General features: G+C 48.5%; 1 protein-coding gene across 1 annotated transcript in view; it reads left to right on the plus strand.

Moving 5' to 3' along the window:
* ITM2A (integral membrane protein 2A) overlaps nt 1-21,235 on the plus strand; it is a 30,709-nt gene extending 9,474 nt beyond the window's left edge. Inside the window, exons 2-6 of the mRNA XM_038748287.1 lie at nt 14,112-14,243; nt 14,932-15,135; nt 17,276-17,386; nt 18,336-18,486; nt 20,258-21,235. Coding sequence (XP_038604215.1) covers nt 14,112-14,243; nt 14,932-15,135; nt 17,276-17,386; nt 18,336-18,486; nt 20,258-20,346 — 687 coding nt within the window. The 3' untranslated portion in view covers nt 20,347-21,235. The remainder of the gene's footprint in view (nt 1-14,111; nt 14,244-14,931; nt 15,136-17,275; nt 17,387-18,335; nt 18,487-20,257) is intronic.
* The last annotated feature ends 1,391 nt before the right edge of the window (nt 21,236-22,626 follow it).

Below are 22,626 nucleotides of genomic sequence, written 5' to 3' on the forward strand. Positions count from 1 at the left end.
CTAAGTTTGTTGTTTTGTACTCTCCCAAGTGCTTAGTACGGTGCTGTGCACACAGCAAGCGCTTAGTACGGTGCTGTGCACACAGCAAGCACTTAGTACGGTGCTCTGCACACAGCAAGGGCTTAGTACAGTGCTCTACACAAAATAAGTGCTTATTATAGTGTTCTGCACACAGTAAGTGGAGAAGCAGCATGGCCTAGTGGATAGGTCCCGGGAGTCAGGAGGTCATGGGTTCTAATCCCAGCTCTGTCACTTGTCTGCTGTGTGACCTCGGGCAAGTCACGTCACTTCTCTGTGCCTTAGTTACCTCATCTGTAAAATGGGGATTGAGACTGTGAGCCTCACAAGGACTGTGGCCAACCTGATTTCCTTCTGTCTACTCCAGCGCTTAGTACAGTGTCCGGCGCATAGTAAGCACTTAACAAATGCCATAATAATAATACTAACTAATAAGTGTTCCAAAAAGACCGCTGGTTGATTTGTGGATCTTCCTGAATTGTTAGATGGTTAATTGAATGTGCTAATTAAGTAAAATCTGCTCTTGAGTTTATCTGTCCACTGAGACAAATATAGGTCCCTTCAAGAGGAGTGGGTCCCATCAGTCCACGGTATTTACTGAGCACTTACTGCCTGCAGAACACTGTACTAAGCATTGGTAGGCACGTTCCCTACCCACAAGGAGCTTACCATCTACACGGGGAGACTGACAGTGCAATCAATTATGGAAATGTACATAAGTGCCGTGGGGCTGAAGGTGGGGTGAATTCTTGGAATTTGGGGAAAGCAGCGGTCTGTTGTACGTGGACGGGAAGGGAATTCAAGGCCAGAGGGAGGACGTGAGCAAGGAGTCGGGAGCGAGAGAGATGAGACCAAGGCACAGTGACTGTGTTGGCATTTAGAGGAGTGAAGTGTGTAGGCTGGTGAGGTGAGGTAGGAGGAGCCAGCTGATGGTTTTAAAGCCGATCATAAGGAGTTTGCTTATCACGGAAGTGGTTGGGCAACCAGTGGAGGTTTGTGGGGAGATGGGGACTGAACTGGTTTTATTTTAGAAAAATCACTCGAGCTGCAAAGTCCCAGTGTTGTCTTACTGCATTGTTGGCCCGTCACCATTAAGCGTCCTCTCTTGAACTAAGAAAATTACTGTGGGAAGGAGCAGCAGCTCTTGGCAGAAGTCTAAAAGGCAATCTTGAAAGTAAAATGTGTGTTATTTTATTTTTTATTCCAAGTGTACATGTCCCAAAGGTTGTGGGTTGAGTTTTTTTAAAGAAACCCGAGTCTTTTGAGAAAACTCTTCAGGCCGGCCATGTCCTCTCCACTGCTTTGTAACCAAATGTTCTCTTTGGAAGAACCCACAAGTGTGGCCATTTGGGCCGAAGGAGAGATGGTGGGTGGGTGATTTTTGCGTTTTCTGTTGATTTTTGAGAGTTTGAGGGGGCGATGCAAGGAGTGACCAGTGGTCAGATGGCCTGACTTCATTCTTCTGTTCTGGGGTCACAGTGATGCCATGAACTCACTGTGACCTAGTGAATGTGCCGAGTAATGTAACGCTTAGGGGGGCCGGGGCCCTTCCTTTCTCGGAAGTCTCAGGGCACAGGAGGAGGCCCTTGGCCGAGAGCGACCTCGAGGGTCTTTTCTGGGTCAGGTCCGCTTTTCGGTCCACGGGGCCGAACGCGGGGTAGATCCCTGTCCCTGTATCAGCCGCGGCTCCCAATCTCCCGTCACCCCCTTTTACAGGCGAAGCCCAGGGAAGTGGGACAGCTTTCCGAGGTCCCACAGCTCACTAGGGGCCTGGCTGGGATCCGGGCCTGTGCCCTTCCCACTAGGATACGGCTGCCTCTGAAGTTGGTATCCATAGAGAGCCCGGATTTCGTTTTCACTTTGTTCAATTGGCACTGGAATCTCTAAAGAGCGTGGAGAAATTGGGAGGCAGGGCGGAGAGTGAGGACTGGAGCGGAACTGGTCTCTGGAGCTGTCTTAATGTTTTATTGGGTCATTACTCCTCACTGTGAGCAGGGATTGTATCTACCGACTCTGTTCTTTTGGACTCTCCCAAGCACTTAGTACCACGCTCTGCATAGAGTGCTCCATAAATACCGTTGATTGACTGCTGGCATTTAAGTGCTCAGCATGAGCCAAGCACTGTGCTAAGACTGGGAGAGCTACCGGGGTTCACCCTAGAAGCAGGAGGGAGAACATGCATCTTAGCCCCATTTCACAGGTGTAAAAGCTGAGGCACGGGGAAGTGATGTGACTTGCCCGTGGTCAAAGAAAAGGCAAGCGGAGGAGCCAGGGGCCCAACCTGGGTGTCCCGCCTGCCAGCCGTGTTGCTTTTTCCACCAGGCTGTGCTGCTCTCTGCCCCTCGAGCCCGCGGGGTCCGTCAGTCAGTCGGTCATTCCAGTGACCCAGACTCTTAGTAGTTTGATTTTTAAGAAAAGCACTTTTTTTTAATGGCATTTATTAAGCGCTTACTATGTGCAGAGCACTGTTCAAAGCGCTGGGGGGGATACAAGGTGATCAAGCTGTCCCACGTGGGGCTCACAGTCTTAATCCCTATTTTACAGATGAGGTAACTGAGGCTCAGAGAAGTTAACTGACTTGCCCAAGGTCACACAGCAGACATGTGGTGGAGTCGGGATTCGAACCCATGACCGCTGACTCCAAAGCCCGGGCTCTTTCCACTGAGCCACGCTGCTTCCCGAAGAGAATAAGAGCATAAGAAAAGCACTTATTTTAATCGAGTCATACCACCTGATCCACAGTCAACTAAACTTGGAAAGAATGCTTGCCTCGAAGCTACCCAGTATATACCCACATGTCAGAAATGGGAATGACCAGCGCCAATTTGGGCCCATAATAAGAAGCAGCGTGGCCTAGTGGAAATATATATATATAAATATATATATAATGGCATTTATTAAGCGCTTACTATGTGCAAACACTGTTCTAAGCGCTGGGGAGGTTGCAAGGTAATCAGGGTGTCCCACGGGGGGCTCACAGTCTTCCCCCTTTCAGACTGTGAGCCAGCTGTTGGATAGGGACTGTATATGTTGCCAACTTGTACTTCCCAAGCGCTTAGTACAGTGCTCTGCACACAGTAAGCGCTCAATAAATACAATTGATTGATTGATTCATCCCCATTTTACAGCTGAGGTAACTGAGGCACAGAGAATTTAAGTGACTTGCCCAGAGTCACACAGCCGACAAGTGGTGGAGCCGGGATTTGAACCCATGACCTCTGACTCCAAAGCCCAGGCTTTTTCCACTGAGCCACGCTGCTTCTGTAGCACAGGCCCGGAAGTCAGAGCGTCTTGGATCTAATCCCGGCTCTACCGCTTGTCTGCCATGTGGCCTTGGCACTTCACTCCTGTGTGCCTTAGTTACCTCATCTGTAAAACGGGGATTAAGACCATGAGCCCCATGCGGGATGTGGACGGTGTCCAACCTGATTAGCTTGGATCTATCCCGGTGCTTAGTACAGTGCCTCGCATGTAGCAATCGCTTAACAAATTCCATTAAAAAAAAATACCTGGAGCGAAGTACCCTGCATTTTTAGCCCTATGATTTGTCCTGGAGCACTTTCCCGTTCCTTCATTTGGTCCCCAACTTCTCCCAAGCGCTTAGTACAGTGCTCTGCACACAGTAAGTGCTCAATAAATACGATTGATGATGATGATGAGTTCGTTCATTCATTCAGTCGTATTTCTTGAGCGCTTACTGTGTGCAGAGCACTGTACTAAGTGCTTGGGAAGTACAACTGGCAACATATAGAGATGGTCCCTACCCAACAGTGGGCTCACAATCTAGAACGGGGAGACAGAGAACAAAACAAAACATATTAACAAAATAAAATAAATAGAATAAATATGTACAAATAAAATAAATAGAGTAATAAATACATACAAACACATATACGTATATACAGGTGCTGTGGGGAGGGGAAGGAGGTAAGGCGGGGGGGATGGAGAGGGGAAGGAGGGGGCTCAGTCTGGGAAGGCCTCCTGGAGGAGGTGAGCTCTCAGTAGGGCCTTGAAGGGAGGAAGAGAGCTAGCTTGGCGGATATGTGGAGGGAAGGCATTCCATTCATTCATTCAATCGTATTGAGTGCTTACTGTGTGCAGAGTACTGTACTAAGCACTTATGTTATGAGTGTTATTGCCACTTTTCAAATGAGAATATCGAGGCCCAGAGAGGTGCTTTGTTCAGTGCCCTGTACCCAGTAAATCTCAATAAATTCCATTTATTGATTGTGGAGTGACATGCCGGAGGTCACCTAGCAGGTGAGGGGCTGAGTTGGGGCTAGATCCCAGGCCCCTGCCCTTACCACTAGACCCCTCGACCAGACTACCTCTCGTCATCCAAGAGAAGCTAGGGGCTACAGTCACTTTTCTGGCTCCCTGCAAAAGACAGTAGAGGTGTTTGGTCCCCGTGGTGTCACCTCATCATGGCAGCGCCATCTCAGTCGCTCAACTCCGGGGCTGGGATTCAGCCCACATAGTGTGCCAGGTGCCCTGCGGTGGCAAGGGGTCCCTGATCCCTTGCTTGAATCATAGGGGCTTCTCACTGAATCAGGCTGGAAAAAGGCACACCCTGGTCCCACGCTGCCATTGGAGTGGCCCAGTGAGCCAGACGTGTGACCTTCACCTGGCATTCAATTGTATTGAACACTTATTGTGTGCAGAGCTGAGAGCTGAGCTGAACTGAGAGCTCACCTCCTCCAGGAGGCCTTCCCAGACTGAGGCCCTTCCTTCCTCTCCCCCTCATCCCCCCTCCATCCCCCCCCATCTTACCTCCTTCCCTTCCCCACAGCACCTGTATATATGTATATATGTTTGTACATATTTATTACTCTATTTATTTATTTATTTTACTTGTACATATCCTATTTATTTTATTTTGTTAGTATGTTTGGTTTTGTTCTCTGTCTCCCCCTTTTAGACTGTGAGCCCACTGTTGGGTAGGGACTGCCTCTATATGTTGCCAACTTGGACTTCCCAAGCGCTTAGTACAGTGCTCTGCACACAGTAAGTGCTCAATAAATAAGATTGATTGCAGAGCACTGTGCTGAGCGCTTGGGAGAGTACAATATAACAACAAATACATGCCCAAAATTAGGTTAGAGTCTAGAGGCCCCATGGGCCCATGCAGAACCTGGTTCTACTGCTCCGGTCCCAGGGGACAGGACCTCTACCCACCCTGGAACAGAGACGTGACAGGCAAGAAGCGTGGATGGAGCCATGGGCCTGGGACTCACCAGGACCCGGGTTCTAATCCCAGCTCCGCCACTTGTCTCCTGGGTGACCATGGGCAAGTCAATTCACTTCTCTGTGCTTGTTACCTCCTCCGTAAAATGTACTGTGTACCCCGCGTGGGCCAGGGACTGTGTCTGACCCAATTTGCTTGAGTATACCCCAGTGCTTGACAAATGTCACAGTTATTATTGTTATTTACAGAACTCTGCTAGGGCTAGCACTTGGGGAATCCACTTCAGCTCTCCCTCACTGCCCCCTGAAGTCAGCGGGCAGACGAATTGGGGGTAGGGGAGACAGTGGACTTGTACATATCTATCCTATTTATTTTATTTTGTTAGTATGTTTGGTTTTGTTCTCTGTCTCCCCCTTTTAGACTGTGAGCCCACTGTTGGGTAGGGACTGTCTCTATATGTTGCCAATTTGTACTTCCCAAGCACTTAGTACAGTGCTCTGCACATAGTAAGCGCTCAATAAATACGCTTGATGATGATGACATAGCACAGTGACTGAGCCCCTTCCTTCCTCTCCCCCTCGTGCTTCTCTCCATCCCCCTCATCTTACCTCCTTCCCTTCCCCACAGCACCTGTATATATGTATATATGTTTGTACATATTTTTGTACACATTTGTTACTCTATTTATTTTACTTGTACATATCTATTCTCTTTATTTTATTTTGTTAGTACGTTTGGTTTTGTTTTCTGTCTCCCCCTTTTAGACTGTGAGCCCACTGTTGGGTAGGGACTGTCTCCATATGTTGCCAACTTGTACTTCCCAAGCGCTTAGTACAGTGCTCTGCACCCAGTAAGCGCTCAATAAATACGATTGATGATGATGACTAGGAAGCCCACTAGGCTCCTTGATGGTAGGGGTGATGTCTCCCAACTGTATTGTAATCGACCATGCATTTAATACACTGCCGTGCACACAGCGCTCAATAGTTGTTTGCCGCAAATGCCTGGTGGTTTAGGGCGAACACCATCAGTTCCCTGGGGGCTACTTGGCAGTCAGCGAGCAGTCAGCAGGAATAAGCCTGCATGCAAAGCGGTTCTTGGACTGCAGCCAGGCCCCGGGCCGCCCCCAGGCCTCTGCCCAGCTCCACCAAGGCTGGGACTGGATGGACCAAACCGGGTCAGGTTGCGCTGGGGATTTTCGGTCTGCACAGGTTTTTGGCTTGCGCCGCCACCCTGCCCTTGAACTTCTGGTTCTCCCACTCTCCCGGCTCAAGAAGGCACGGATGGGGACCCACCCTCCATTCCTCTGGCGGACCCGACTCCTCTGTGTGATATCAATCAGTCGGTCAATTAATTAACCGTATGTATCGAGCGCTTCCTCTGTTGAGAGCACCCTATTAAGTGCTTGGGAGAGTATGGTACAACAGAAGACGCGTTCCCTGTCCACAGTGAGCTTGTCGCAACCGCCGTGACCCAGCTTCTTAGAGACACGTGACTGGTGAACCCAAAAAGACACGGGACTGTCGCAACTCTTAGGAGTTGTGACATTAAGGAATGAAAGCATGACTTAGTAGAACTAGGTCTTCTAGACTGTGAGCCCACTGTTGGGTAGGGACCGTCTCTATATGTTGCCAACTTGTACTTCCCAAGCGCTTAGTACAGTGCTCTGCACACAGTAAGCGCTCAATAAATACGATTGATTGATTGGAACAAGCGCAGGGCTGGGAGTCAGAGGATCTGAGGTGTAATCCCGGCTCCATCAGTTGTTTGTTGCGTGATCTTGGGCAAGTCACTTAACTTCTCTGTGCCTTTATTTCCTCCGCTGTAAAATGGGGATTCAGTACCTGGTTCTCACTTCTACTATGAGCCCCACGTAGTACAGGGACTTGTATGTACCCTAGTGCTTAGAACAGTGCTTGACACATAGTAAGCACCTAATAAATGCTATAATCATAGCAATAGTTTACTATTCTGTAACCTGAGGAACAGGTGGACTGTTAACAGCCATTTAAACCCAGTACCTGCATTTAAAATACAAGATCGACTACCCTAGTATCAATCAGTAGTGTTCATTGAGCCTTTATTAAATAATAAATAATGGTGGCATTTATTAAGCGCTTACTATGTGCAAAGCACTGTTCTAAGCCTTGGTGATCAGGTTGTCTTAATCCCCATTTTACAGATGAAATAACTGAGGCACAGAGACGTTAAGTGATTTGCCCAAAGTCACACAGCTGGCAGTTCGCGGAGCTGGGATTTGAACCCATGACCTCTGACTCCAAAGCCCGGGCTCTTTCGACTGAGCCACAGTGCTTCACCTTACTGTGTGCAGAGACTTGATTAGGTGTTTGGGGGAGCACAGCAAACATAAAATACACAGTCCTCTCCACTGCAGGCTGATGGTGGGCAGGGAATGTGCCGTCTACCAACTCTGGTGTATTGTACCCTCCCAAGCGCTTAGTACAGTGCTCCACATACAGTCAGTTCTCAATAAATACCATTGATTGACCAGACCCTAGAAGCCGCACCCAAAAAGATACACAAATGACTGGTAACAGCTTCACCACAACAGCCAAGCATTAGCTGAGTCAAAACGAAACTGGGAGTCCCATGGGGGACTGTCTCCAACACAATTAGCTTATACTTTACCTACTCCAGCGATTAGTACAGTGCCTGGCATACAGTAAGTGCTTAATAAATGTCATTAAAAAAGAAACAGCAAAACCGAGGTGATGTATCAGCCTGAATTCAGGAAGACATACATAAGACTGTCTCCTCCACTCTAGACTATAAGCTCGTTGTGGGCAGGGAATGTGTGTGTTAATTGTATTGTACTCTCCCAAGCACTTAGTACGGTACACTGCCCACTGTAAGTGCTCAATAAATATGACTGAATGAATGAATGAACAAAAATTTATACTGGTGACACAGCTAAACGCTGTCTTGGAATTCCGTTACATAAGCAGCATTCTGATTACATAATAATAATGATGGCATTTGTTAAGCGCTTACTATGTGTGAGGCACTGTTCTAAGCGCTGGGGGGATACAGGGTGATCAGGTTGTCCCACGTGGGGCTCACAGTCTTAATCCCCATTTTACAGATGAGGGAGCTGAGGCTCAGAGAAGTTACGTGACTTGCCCAAAGTCACACAGCTGACAAGTGGCGGAGTCGGGATTAGAACCTACGACCTCTGACTCCCAAGCCCGGGCTCTTTCCACCGAGCCATGCTGCTTCTCGACTAATCATACAACCATGGATGAGAAAGTAGAAAAATAATAATAATAATAATAATAATAATAATGGCATTTATTAAGTACTTAGTATGTGTAATGCACTGTTCTAAGCACTGGGGAGGTTACAAGGTGATGAGGTTGTCCCATGGGAGGCTCACGGTCTTAATCCCCATTTTACAGATGAGGGAACTGAGGCACAGAGAAGTTAAGTGACTTGCCCAAAGTCACACAGCTGACAGTTGGCAGAGCCGGCATTTGAACCCATGACCTCTGACTCCAAAGCCCGGACTCTTTCCACTGAGCCACGCTGCGTCTCTGAATCAAAAATGAATCAAGAAGGCCAGCCCCTCATTTGAGAGATGGTCACACAGAGTTTGGTGGTTGTGTGCTATCAGACTCCAGACCAAACTAAATCAGTCAATCGTATTTATTGAGCACTTACTGTGTGCAGAGCACTGTACTAAGCGCTTGGGAAGTACAAGTTGGCAACATATAGAGACAGTCCCTACCCAACAGTGGGCTCACAGTCTAAAAGGGGGAAACTAAAGGTCTGCAGCCCTGTAGTGTTGTCCAACCTCCTCCTTCCCTTCCCCACAGCACCTGTATATATGTATATATGTTTGTACATATTTATTACTCTATTTATTTTACTTATACATATCTATTCTATTTTATTTGGTTAATATGTTTTGTTTTGTTCTCTGTCTCCCCCTTCTAGACTGTGAGCCCACTGTTGGGTAGGGACTATCTCTATATGTTGCCAACTTGTACTTCCCAAGCGCTTAGTACAGTGCTCTGCACACAGTAAGCGCTCAATAAATACGATTGATTGATTGATTCTCTATCAGTCAGTTAATCAGTGGTACTTAGTGAGAGCTTACCATGTGCAGAGCTTGGGAGAGTACAGTACAACAGAGTGGGTAGACACATCCTCTGGCCACCAAGAGCTTACAGTCTAGAAGTGGAGAGAGGCATTAAATACATAAATTAGGGAAATGTACGTAAATGCCATGGGGCTGAGGGTGAGTGGAATATCAACTGCCCAAAGGGGACAGATCCAAGTGCACAGAAGATGCCGAAGCTGGAAAGGGTTGGGGAGAAGAGGGCCTCGGCGGGGAAGGGCTTAGTACAGTGCTTTGCACACAGTAAGCGCTCAATAAATACGATTGATTGATTGAAGGCCTCTTAGAGGAAATGTGACCTTAGTAAGACTTTGAATTTGGTGGTCTGCTGTGTAGAGAAGCAGCGTGGCTCAGTGGAAAGAGCCCGGGCTTTGGAGTCAGAGATCAAGGGTTCAAATCCCGGCTCTGCCACTTGTCAGCTGTGTGACTTTGGGCAAGTCACTTCACTTCTCTGTGCCTCAGTTACCTCATTTATAAAATGGGGATTAAGACCGTGGGACAACCTAATCACCTTGTAACCTCCCCAGTGTTTGGCACATAGTAAGCGCTTAATAAATGCCGTCATTATTATTATAGTTATGAAGGGGGAAAGAATTACAGGTCAGAGAGAGGACGTGGGCAAGGGTTCAGCAGCGAGATCGAGGTACAGCGAGTAAGTTGGCATTGGAAGAGCGATTACTGGGTTGTAGTAGAAGTGTGAGGTGATTGAGTAAATTGTTGGCCACGATTAAAGTTCAGGGTTCTGGCTTGTGATCCTCTCGGACTCCCCTGACCCCCACAGGAGTCAAAGTCTGCATGGCCTTGTGGAGTAGTTCTGTTACGTGGACCTCTGCCTCTCCGTACCCAGGTTTTTCCAATCAATCCCGCGGTGTGGATATTTTGTGACCTACGTGTTGAACTTTACCAAGATGCACACTTTCCTCCCCCTTTAACAAATGACTAGTTAGCGAGAAGGACGAGAAGCAGCTAGTGGAAAGAGCACAGGCCTGGTCGGTGGACCTAGGTTCTGACCCCAGCTCCGTCACTAGTCTGCTGTGTGACCTTGGGAAAGTCACTTCTTGGTGCCTCAGTTACCTCTCTGTAAAATGGGAATTAAGATTGCGAGCCCCGTTTAGGACAGGGCCTGTGGCAAACCTGATTATCTTGTATCTTCCCCAGCACTTAGTACAGTGCCTGGCACATAGTAAGCATTTAATGAATATATATATATATATATATATATATATACACGCTCATATATATGCACTCATATATGTACACTCATATGTACACTCATATATATATATACACATATATACACTCATATATATATACACTCATATATATATTCTATATATATATATAAAAATATATATATCCCTTCTTCTAGGAGCCTTAAAGAGATCTGGCTGCTCCACAGAGAGAGATCTTCATAAATTCATATCTATCTATCTATCTATCTATCTATATATGCACTCATATATATATGCACTCATATATACACTCATATATATATATATACACTCATATATATATACACTCATATATATATATATATATATATATATACACACTCATATATATACACTCATATATGTACACTCATATATATATATACACTCATATATATATTCAATATATATATATATCCCTTCTTCTAGGAGTCTTAAAGAGATCTGGCTGCTCCACAGAGAGAGATCTTCATAAATTCATAATGATAATAATATTCTCATTATTTTTATGGCCTTTAAGCAGGTTATTGTGTACTAAGTACTGGGGTAGATCCAAGGCCGTGAGATCAGATACAAACTGTTCCTGTCCCACACAGGACTCACTATCTAATAACTGTGGTATTTGTTCAACGCTTACTATGTGCTAGGCACTGTACTAAGCTCTGGGGTAGATACAAGCAAATCGGGTTGGACTCAGTCCCTGTGCCCTGTGGAGCTCACAGTCTTCATCCCCATTTTACAGATGTGGTGACTGAGAACCAGAGAAGTGAAGTGACTGGCCCAAGGTCACACCGCAGACGAGTGGCAGAGCTGGGACTAAAGGCCGGGTCCTTCCGATTCCCAGGCCCCCTGCCTGTCCACTGTGCCATGCTGTCTCTCATCCCCATTGTGCAGAAGAGGACACTGAGGCCCAGAAGGGCTCAGTGACTTGCCTGAATTGACACAGCAGGCCAGCTGCAGATCCGGGGCTAGTCTCCTTTACACTGGGCCACACTGCCAAAACAGCACGGGCTTTGGAGACAGAGGGCATGGGTTCGAATCCCGGCTCTGCCAGTTGTCACCTGTTTGACTTTGGGCAAGTCACTTAACTTCTCTGTGCTTCAGTTCCCTCATCTGTCAAATGGTGATTAAGACCGTGAGCCCCCTTTGGGACAACGTGATGATCTTGTAACCTCCCCAGTGCTTAGAACAGTGCTTTGCGCATAGTAAGTGCTTAATAAATGCCATTATCATTATTAATCAATCAATCAATCGTATTTATTGAGCACTTACTTTGTGCAGAGCACTGTACTAAGCGCTTGGGAAGTACAAGTTGGCAACATATAGAGACAGTCCCTACCCAACAGTGGGCTCACAGTCTAAAAGGAGGAGACAGAGAACAAAACCAAAGATACTAACAAAATAAAATAAATAGAATAGAAATGTACAAGTAAAATAAATAAATAACTAGAGTAATAAATATGTACAAACATATATACATATATACAGGTGCTGTGGGGAAGGGAAGGAGGTAAGATGGGGGGATGGAGAGGGGGACGAGGGGGAGAAGATTATTATTATTATTATTATTGTTACTGTTATTATTTCCACTGTCCTTCAGTCCCGTTGCCTGTTTGAGGTTCATGCAGCTTGTTTTCTTGTGATGCTAGAGCTTCTCCTGATTAAATGGAGTGTCGGTCACTCCGGCCTCCTTGTGTGGGGCAGCATGGCAGTGTTTCCTTTTAATCCCAGCACATTTAGGTTGGCCATCACCTCATAGCTCAGTCTCATGTGCTCCCTCTTGGCAGTGTGATCCCCTCAGTATGACTGAGACACCCTTACATTCATGCATTTATTCAGTTGCATTTATCGAGTGCTTACTGTGTGCAGAGTACTGTACTACCTGCTTGAGAGAGTACAATATAATAATAAGCAGAGACACCCTTACATTCATGCATTTATTCAGTTGTATTTATCGAGTGCTTACTGTGTGCAGAGTACTGTACTACCTGCTTGAGAGAGTACAATATAATAATAAGCAGATACATTCCCTGCCCACACAATCTTATAGTGTAGAAGGGGAGACAAGCATTAAAGTACAGATATATACATAAGTGCTTTGGGGCTGGGAGGGGGGCTGAATAAAGGGAGCGAGTCAGGGCAACACAGAAGGAAGTGGGAGAAGAGGAAAGGAAGGCCTAGGAAAGGCCTCTTGGAGGAGATGTGCCTTCAGTAAGGCTTTGAAGAGGAGAGAGTAACTATGTGTCAGATTTGAGAAGGGAGGGCGTGGGTGAGGTGTCGGCAGTGAGATGGATGAGAACGAGGAACAGTGAGGTTAGCATTAGCGGAACCAAGTGTGCCGCTAGATTTGCAGTAGGAGAGTAGTGAGGTGAGGTAGAAAGGGGCAAGGTAATTGAGTGCCCTGAAGCTACTGGTGAGGAGTTTTTGTTTGATGTGGAGGTGGATGGGCAGCCACTGGAGGTTCCTGAGCGGGGAAACGTCCTAAATTGTATGTAGAAAAATGATCCTGGCAGCACTGTGAAGTATGGAATGCAGTGGGAAGAGACAGGAGGCCGGGGGGTCAGCAAGCAGGCTGATACAATAATTGAGGCAGAATAGGTTAAGTGATTGTAGTGAAGTGGTGGCAGTTTGGATGGAGAGGAAAGGGCAAATTTTAGTGATGTTGTGAAGGTGAAAGGTGAAAGGACTTTCTTCAGTCAGTGGTGTTTATTGAGTGTTTACTATTTGCCAGGCACTGTACTAAAGCACTTGGGAGATTACAGTACAACACTATTCTATTTATTTTATTTTGTTAATATGTTTTGTTTTGTTGTCTGTCTTCCCCTTCTAGACTGTGAGCCCGCTGTTGGGTAGGGACCATCTCTATATGTTGCCAACTTGTACTTCCCAAGTACAGTGCTCTGCGCACAGTAAGCACTTAATAAATACGATTGAATGAGTGAATGAATAATAATATTTTGGTATTTGTTAAGCACTTACTATGTGCCAAGCATTGTTCTAAGCGCTGGGGGAGGTACAAGGTAATCAGGTTGTCCCACATGGGACTCACAGTCTTAATCCCCATTTTCCAGATGAGGTAACTGAGGCACAGGGAAGTTAAGTGACTTGCCCAAAGTCACACAGCTGATAAGTGGCGGAGCTGGGATTAGAACCCGTGACCCCTGATTCCTAAGCCCGGGCTCTTTCCTGTGAGCCACGCTGCTGATAGGCATGTTCCCTTGCCTTTAAGGGGCTTAGAGCCAAGAGGACTTTCTTCCCTGCTAGCCCTGGATAGACAACATTTGAAGACTTGCAGGGAAGAAAGTCCTCTAGACTGTAAGCCCCTTGTGGGCAGGGAACAAATATTACCCATCCAGAAATGGCCCCTGGCCCAGAGTTACTTCACAGCAGTGTTCTATGCCTTCTCATTGAGTCTGTGTGTTGCCGACTTGTACTTCCCAAGCACTTAGTACAGTGCTCTGCACACAGTTAAGTGCTCAATAAATACGATTGATTGATTGATTCTCATCTAAGAGAAGTCTTTCGCCAGACCTCAAGCCTTGAATGTTTGATTTTTCAGGATCCAGAAATTGTAACCCATGGAAGTGAAAATTCTTCGGGGAGGTGCTTGCTGACCCTGTTGGGCCTCGCGTTCATCCTAGCCGGGGTGGTCGTCGGTGGCGCCTGCATCTATAAGTACTTCATGCCCAGGGTAAGTGAGAGGGGGCAGGGCTGGCATTGCTTGCTTTTATTTTTAAGAATTTTATTTAGATTGACTAATGACCAGGGCCCCCAGGGAAAAACTCACTGGGGGATTGTTACAGTCATCCCTGACCTTCCATCAGCAGATTCGGCACCCAGCCACCTTCGGCGGGTGACGTTCTGAGTTCCAATCCTCCCCCCCCACCCCCTCCATTTAGCTTTACAAGACCTCAGTTCCCATTTTTCAACTATCAACTTCTCTCTGTCTTCCTCCCCGTCACCCAACCCCGTTGGCTGCAGCATGGTGGGGAGGAAGCTGGGGAGAAGTTGAACTGGTGCCCAGGCCGGGTCATCACTTCCACCCTGGTCCCAATCAGCTGCCCAGTCGGCTGACAGAAGTGTCTGGCAGGAATTCCTTTATTTATTCTATAGACTCAATTCCTTTATTGAGTCTATGGTTCTGAGGACTTGGGGGCAAGGAAGGTATCAGGAACTGATCTCCCACCGGGAAAACTGCATGCGGGGAAAAATTGCTTCCTGCTGACCATGTCTCAACCCCGGGAGGTGCTTTCAGGAAGTATCTAGGGCGGCCCGCATTAGCGCGTCACCTCCCGATCGCTTGTTGGGATGCTTGGGGGACTTAGTGGGAGGAGGAAGCCCCCTGACAGTTGGCACCCCGTGCCCGCCTTCCATTTTAGCACAAGGTGCTCCGTGGGGAGATGTGCTACGTTGAGAACGAGGGTCGGGACCAGGCTGTGGACCATGCTGCAGCGGAGCCGTACTTCCTGCCGATTGCGGAAGAGGCCGATATTCGGGAAGATGACAACATAGCCATCATCGATGTTCCTGTTCCGAAATTCTCCGACAGTGACCCCGCCGCTATCGTCCACGACTTTGATAGGGTGAGTTCTGTGCTGTGCGTTTCTTAGAACTGCAGCCCCTTGGCCAGATGATCTCGTCTTCATTCAGGCCCCTCCACCTCTTGGTGTTTGAGGAAGCTTCCTTTGGTGACTTTGAGAGGTCATGTGGCTCCTTCTCAGAGTTACATTTGGGCTTTGAGCCCCCCGGACCCTCCTAGGTGACCAGAGGGGCCCCAGCCGCCCTGCTGCTTCAGGTCTCGAAGCTGGATGGTTGCACGGGGAAAGCAGAGAAGCAGCGGGACCTACTGGCTGGGAGTTACTAAAACATGAGTTCTTATCTCAGCTCCACCACTTGTTGTGGTTCAAATCCCGGCTCTGCCAATTGTCAGCTGGGTGACTTTGGGCAAGTCACTTAACTTCTCGGTGCCTCAGTTACCTCATCTGTAAAATGGGGATTAAGACTATGAGCCCCCTGTGGGACAACCTGATTACCTTGTAACCTCCCTAGCGCTTAGAACAGTGCTTTGCACCTAGTAAGCGCTTAATAAATGCTATTATTATTATTATTATTATGTGACCTTGAGGAAGTCACTGCACTTCGGTGTGCCTCAGCTACCTTATCTGCAAAGTGGGGATTAATAATAATAATAATAATAATTACTATTATTCTAATTATGGTACTTGTTAAGGGCTTACTATGCGGCAGGCACTGTACTAAGCACTGGTGTGGATTCGGGCAGATCACATTCATTCATTCAGTTGTATTTATTGAGCGCTTACTGTGTGCAGAGCACTGTACTAAGCGCTTGGGAAGTACAAGTTGGCAACATGTAGAGACAGTCCCTACCCAACAGTGGGCTCACAGTCTTGGAACACAGTCCCTGTCCCGCATTCGGCTCACAGTCTTAATCCTCATTCTACAGATGAGGTAACTGAGGCACAGAGAAGTGAAGTGACTTGCCCGAGGCCACGGAGCAGACAAGTCGGGGAGGTGGGATTTGAACCCATGACCTTCTGACTCCGAGGCCGGTGCTCTATCCACTATGCCATGCTGCTTTTCAAAGCAGCATAAAGACTGTGATTAAAATTAAGACAGTGAGTCCCACATGGGACGGTGATTGTGTCTAACCCAATTTGCTTGTATCCACTCCAGTGCATAGTACAGTACCTGGCATGTAGTAAGGGCTTAATAAATACCACCACCGTTAGAATTATTATTGTTAGGGGACTGCCCTGGTCCATGCCACCGTGTGGTCTGCCTTCTTCACTGAGTGGAGCTGTTGATGAGGGCCCCCTTGTCACAGCACTGCGGGGCCGCCCCAGTCCTCGCCGGGCCTTCCATCCCGTGCTGTAGCAGAAAACCAGCTCAGGACTCAGTCCTGCGTGCGTCGTGGTTAACATGAAGGCATTGTATTCTCCTTCACGGGGCTCGTTGTAGCCCAAAGCCACGTGACCTAGAAGGGAGGAAGGATCCGGAAGGATGTCTTCTTCCAGAGGCCACACACGTACCACGCTCCGGGGACTGACCCAGTTGGGACGGGACTCACACTGGAAACTGGCTAGCCCTAAATGTCCACCCCGAGCTCGGCTGGGTCCCGGGTCGGCCGCCCTGATGCCTGGAGGGCAGCTAGCTGAGGCGCCATGACCCTCCCTAGGGTTTGGGATTGCACAGCGGAGAGTGAATCTCCTGGGCAGCCAACTCCTCGTACCGCCCACCATCTGGCTGAGGGTTGGGCATCGACTGCTTCAAGGTTTTCTTTACGTCTCCAGAGCAAGATTCACGTGCATATGGTAGATGTCTCTCCAGAGAACTGGTTCTGATCCTGAGGAGGGCCGGTCTTTCTCTTGGATGAGGCGGCGGCACTAGGGAGCGTGGTCATCATCATCATCATCAGCAATCATATTTATTGAGCACTTACTGTGTGCAGAGCACTGTACTAAGCGCTTGGGAAGTACAAATTGGCAACATATAGAGACAGTCCCTACCCAACAGTGGGCTCACAGTCTAAAAGGTCCGGTTTGGCAATGTGATCTTGTCATTCGGTTTCCCAGAAATGGAAGTGTGTCGCCTGGTTCTGGTATGCCTAGAAATTTGGCGAGGGAGTGGTCGTGCGTGTGAAGGGCATTGAGAAACGCTGACTTAACAAAATGTCCAACACTCCTCTGTCCTTTCTTCCCACAGCTCCTGACCGCCTATCTAGACTTGCAGCTGGGCAACTGTTATGTGATCCCTCTGAATACGTCCATTGTCATGCCCCCGAGGAATCTGATGGACCTTTTTGCCAAGCTGGCGGTAGGTGCCGGGGATCTGCCGTGGTGGTGTCTGTGCACTAGGTTTTGGGTTGCCGGGTTGAAGCGTGTGGCAGACTTAGGTCCGTGTGGAGCCTGGTTGTCCCCCGCAAGTAAGGCTGCTACTCCCTGGATCGTAATCACGATCATATAGTAATGGTGTTTGTTGAGCGCTTACTATGAGCCAGGCACTGTACTAAGTGCCAGGGTGGATCAAAGCAAATCGGATGTGTACCTGATACTCTGGTGGGGCGGTTACTAGGGGCCTGGGCCGGGCATCCTGCTCCCGCTGTGGCTGCAGCTCACTGACCGATTACCTAATGGTGTGAAAGAGTTAATATTCCACCACTCCAAGTGTCTCAAGAATTTCCGGGAATTAACTGGAGAGACTGGGGAGGTTGGGTGCTTAGGGAAATAAGCCCCAGTCCCATTCCTAGGTTGGAATATTCCGCCCTGATCGTTCACCTCGTCCCTGGCGACCTTCCTTTCTGATTCCAGGAATCTTTTCCCCCCCGCACCCGAGGGCAGGGAGGAGGGTGGGAGCAATCTTGGTTCGGCCCCTCCTCCTAGAGCCTCTGTTGAAAGCCAACTGTAAGGCATGGCCAGGGGATGTTCCCACCATCATTATAAATGCCATTATTGTTCGGTGGCCTCTGATGGCAGTGACCGTCATTGAACAATAACAACCCTCGTGCTGTGGGCTTGGTCCAGGTTTCTGTGGTGTGCTTCCTTGACTATAGCCCAATTGTTTCTAAGGGAGCATCCTTCTGTACTGGTTTGTTTTTTGAACGAAGCACTGTAGTGTATTCTTGTCTGTCAGTGAAAATTGTGCCCTAAAAAGTTTGTGTGCAGTGTAGCTAAACCACCCATCATTTAGGAGCCAATTTCCATCATGGTTGAGGGTCAAGTGGTGCCTCTGAAGAACTGAGTATTTTAAAACACTTTTCTCCCAGACCGGCTCCTATTTACCTCAGACATACCTGGTCCGAGAAGAAATGGTGGTCACCGAAGAGATCGAAAGAGTCTCTGATCTCGGCATCTTCATTTACCAGCTCTGTGTGGGGAAAGAGACCTTCAGACTGCAGCGCAAAGATCAAATCCTGGGTAAGTTTTGTTGGGGTGCTGCAGGAGGGCCACGTAGTACCAACTGCCCCCTCGACCCGCCACGACAGAAAAGCCAAAGTGTGGTAAGTCGAAGCCAAACCAGTTCCCTGCGCCGGAAGGTGGCCATTGCTGGCCTGGCATGGGAAGGTGCCCCCAGTTCTCGAGCCTCACCTCCCCTGCCCCCTCTTCCTCTCACGGAGAGAGGGATCGGTGAGTTCCTTGTTGGTGGACAAGTGCCTGACCCATTGAGTAGCCATCGAGGACGTCCAGCTGCCCAGGCAGAATGAGCGGTGCCGAGCTCAACCCTGATAGTAGCCGCTGTTATTCTCAGGACACCTTCAGGCGTTGTCAGGGGGCTCTGTCCTCTGCCAGAACAAGGATGCCAGAGCGTTGCTCCTTGGGAGGACTTTGACTGCTGCTGGCATTGACAGGGTCACATTAGCGGCAGCGCGGGTATGACCCCGTGACTCCAAAGCACAGGTGACGTCCTCGGCAGTGCCGCTCGTCAATGTCGTTACCGCACCACCAGCCAGAACGGTGGCAGAGGTAGAAGCGAGCTAAGGGCAGCCTCTGCTGCTGTGGAGGTTCTGACTTCCCTTTTTTTTGAATGGCATTTGTTAAGCACTTATTATGTGCCAGACACTGTACTAAGCGTTGGGGTAGATACAAGTTAGTCGGGTTGGACACAGACCACATCTCACATGGGGCTCAGAGTCTTAAACCTTATATGTTGCCAACTTGTACTTCCCAAGCGCTTAGTGCAGTGCTCTGCACAAAGTAAGCGCTCAATAAATACGATTGATTGATTAAACCCCATTTTACAGATGAGCTCAATGAGGCAGCAAAGCCGGATCCCAGTTGTCCCTAGAGTGAGGGGTAGTGTGCATTCATTCATTCATTCAATCGTATTTATTGAGTGCTTACTGTGTGCAGAGCCCTGTACTAAGCGCTTGGGAAGTACAAGCTGGCAACATATAGAGACCGTCCCAACCCAGCAATGGGCTCACAGTCTAGAAGGGGGAGACAGACAACAAAACAAAACATCCGGACAGGTGTCAAGTCATCAGAATAAATAGATATAAAGCTAGATGCACATCATTAACAAAATAAATAGAATAGTAAATATGTACAAGTAAAATAGAGTAATAAATCTGTTCAAACATATATACAGGTGCTTTGGGGAGGGGAAGGAGGTAGGATGGGGGATGGGGAGGAGGAGAGGGAAAAGGGGGCTCAGTCTGGGAAGACCTCCTGGAGGAGGTGAGCTCTCAGTAGGGCTTTGAAGGGAGGAAGAGAGCTAGCTTGGCGGATGTGTGGAGGGGGAAGGCATTCCAGGCCAGGGGGAGGACGTGGGCCAGGGGTCGACGGCGGGACAGGCGAGAACTGGAAACGCCTCCTCCCACCCCCGCTGCAAGGCAGAAACAGACATTCAGGTCATCGGAACTGGCCGGTGATCAGGGCGGTCGAAGAAGACATTCAGATAATGAGCAAGATGGGTTGAAGGCCGAATGGAGAAAGCCAGACGAGAACTTGGAAGTTGGTATCTTTGTTGTCTGCCGTCTCGCCCTCGAGACAAACTTCTCCCGCGTCCATCCGGGTGACAGACTCGGTCGGGAAGATGGGAACTCACAGCCTCCGTGGGGGGACTGGTTCCGTGCCCTTCTCGGAGAAGTTGCAGGGGAGTGGGGTGGGGGAGTGGGGGTTGTTTCCTTGGCACAGATGTGAACTTGGGTAAAACTTGAGTAAGGACGACCGTTTCCCTTGCTTGCAGGTCTCCAGAAGCGGTCTGCTGAAAACTGTCGAAAGATCAGGCATTTTTCAAACGAGTTTGTTCTCGAAACAAAAATCTGTCAACAGTGAAAGGCACCGAATGAGAAGTGACCACTCTGACTCACGTATTTTAGGAAGTCTGGGCTATACGATTGGACTTCAAAATTAAAAAGTGCAGCGATAATCAAAAGCCTTATTCATTCTGCATTTTCTGTGTTGCTTGTATTCCAACAAATTCACCACTGCAAGCTTTTGCTGATCTTTTGGTATGACTGCCGTCTCTAATTTTTTAAAACTGAGATTGGAGAGAGCATTGAAAAGCCGAACTTATCCATTAAATTTGTAGAATTTAGACTTTTTTTTTCTTTTCAAATAATAGTGTTACCGTTAGCTAGCTTGGCAAGGATAAATTCAAGCCGGAACCAGTTTGTGTAGCTCCGATTTACCCATGTAATAGAATTCTCAAAGTTCTTCAGTCAGTCTTGTGGTGGAAAATGCCTAGTTTTAAGACAGATGGAAAGTTGGTTTCGAGCTCCATGTCTGAGGCGTGTAAAATCTCTCAGTAACACCGCTTGTTATCATTTTGTGCAATTACTGTATTGAACTTATATGTATATTTGGTAACTTCCCTGGTTAGGATTTGAGTCTTTATTTCTGTTAAGTTTTTGTGCTCATTAGATACCTTTAAGCAGTTTGTGTCCCGTATATTGGGTTACAAATGAGTTTCTCATCCTAACTACTTGTTTAGCAGACACTCGTTCTTGTTTGGCCCGTTTTGTGACTGCGCTTGTCTCCATAAAGCTTCAGCTCTTCAGGCCTAGATGCAAACTTTTTAGATTGATGGAAGTTTTTATGGGCAAGCTGAGGAATCAATCCTACCTGATGGAGAGCCGAAGCGTCTGGCGTGTCCGGCACGCTGGTGAGGATTTTGTATCGGATGCCGAGGTGTTCGGCCTTACAATAAAGGTTTCTCTAGAAGCGGTGCTGTTCTTCTTGTCTGGCCCAGGCTACGGAGGTGGGTGGGCCACAGTGAGAAGGCTTCCCGCTGGGCCGGTGGCCCCTCACTGCATCTCGGGCCCGGGTTCTGTTCGTCAGGAGGCAGGGAGCGAGGAGCCAAGAAGGCCTTTAGTTTCCCCTGTTACCCAGACCCTCGCTGGATGATTTGGCCGAGTCTGGGTTTAGAGAAGGAAAGCCTTTCACCATCGTCAGTGATGCCGACCCTGAGCTGTGGCTCAGAACTCAGAGATGCGGTGAGCGTGTTTTGCCGTCCTTCCCTCCCCGACAGCTGCCAGAGCAGGGGGGCGTGGAGATGATGGGATGGACTTCCCGGCCGGCCTCTCCCTGTGGGCTTCGACAGCTTCCCAGGGCTTGTCGGCTGCTCTCTGGAGAACTTAAGCCCCCGAGTCCCCGCTCCTGGGCTCAGACCATCTCCAGGCACTAGCGCTCGATTACTTCTCAGTCTCTTCTCTCCCACTCCCCCACAGAGGCCCTCGGATGTCTGACCCCAAAATCCAAGGAGGCTTAGCCCCCTGGCTTTGTTGACCGAGTCCTCGTCCCTGTCCCCCCTCCATCCCCCCCCTTACCTCCTTCCCTTCCCCACAGCACCTGTATATATGTTTGTACATATTTATTACTGTATTTATTTTACTTGTACATATCTATTCTATTTTATTTTGTTAATATGTTTGGTTTTGTTCTCTGTCTCTCCCTTCTAGACTGTGAGTCCACTGTTGGGTAGGGACTGTCTCTCTATGTTGCCAACTTGTACTTCCCAAGCGCTTAGTACAGTGCTCTGCACACAGTAAGCGCTCAATAAATACGATTGATTGGTCTAGGCCACTGCCTGCAGGCCAGAGCGGTACAGAGACACTTCTCCCCGGTTGGCTCCAGCTGGGCTCGACGCTGGAGGGAGGTGGTGATGACGCGGTCCCCGGCAGAGGAAGCGAAAGGATTTCCCTATGGTTGCGGTTGCGCAGTGGGGCTATATTTTAAGGCGTAGGGTTGAGGGACCCCCACGCCCACCCCACTCCAGTTTTCTTGTCCCAGGTCCTTGGCCAGGTCATTGCTGTCAGAGTGCAGGTGGCCTGGGCTCTAGGGGCAGCAGGCCCCAGTGGGAGGGATGATGGAGTCCTGGGGCTGCTACGTCAGCGTGCATCTAGTGTTTTCCCTGGAGAATCAGGTCCCCGGTGTGGCAATCTGCTCCTTCCTCCTCTCCCCACCCCTTCAAACTGGCAGGGGGAGGGGTGGTTTTCCGTCTGGTTTCACAACCCTCGAGGTGGCCCAATTAAAGCTTCCCGGAGTCGCAGTCATCAGTGGTCCTCGCTCCACAAAAGGCCTCCCCGAGCTGTGAACCAAGTCCTTAACTATGTG

This window comes from Tachyglossus aculeatus, chromosome 6, assembly GCF_015852505.1.
Source record: "Tachyglossus aculeatus isolate mTacAcu1 chromosome 6, mTacAcu1.pri, whole genome shotgun sequence".
Lineage (NCBI taxonomy): Eukaryota > Metazoa > Chordata > Mammalia > Monotremata > Tachyglossidae > Tachyglossus > Tachyglossus aculeatus.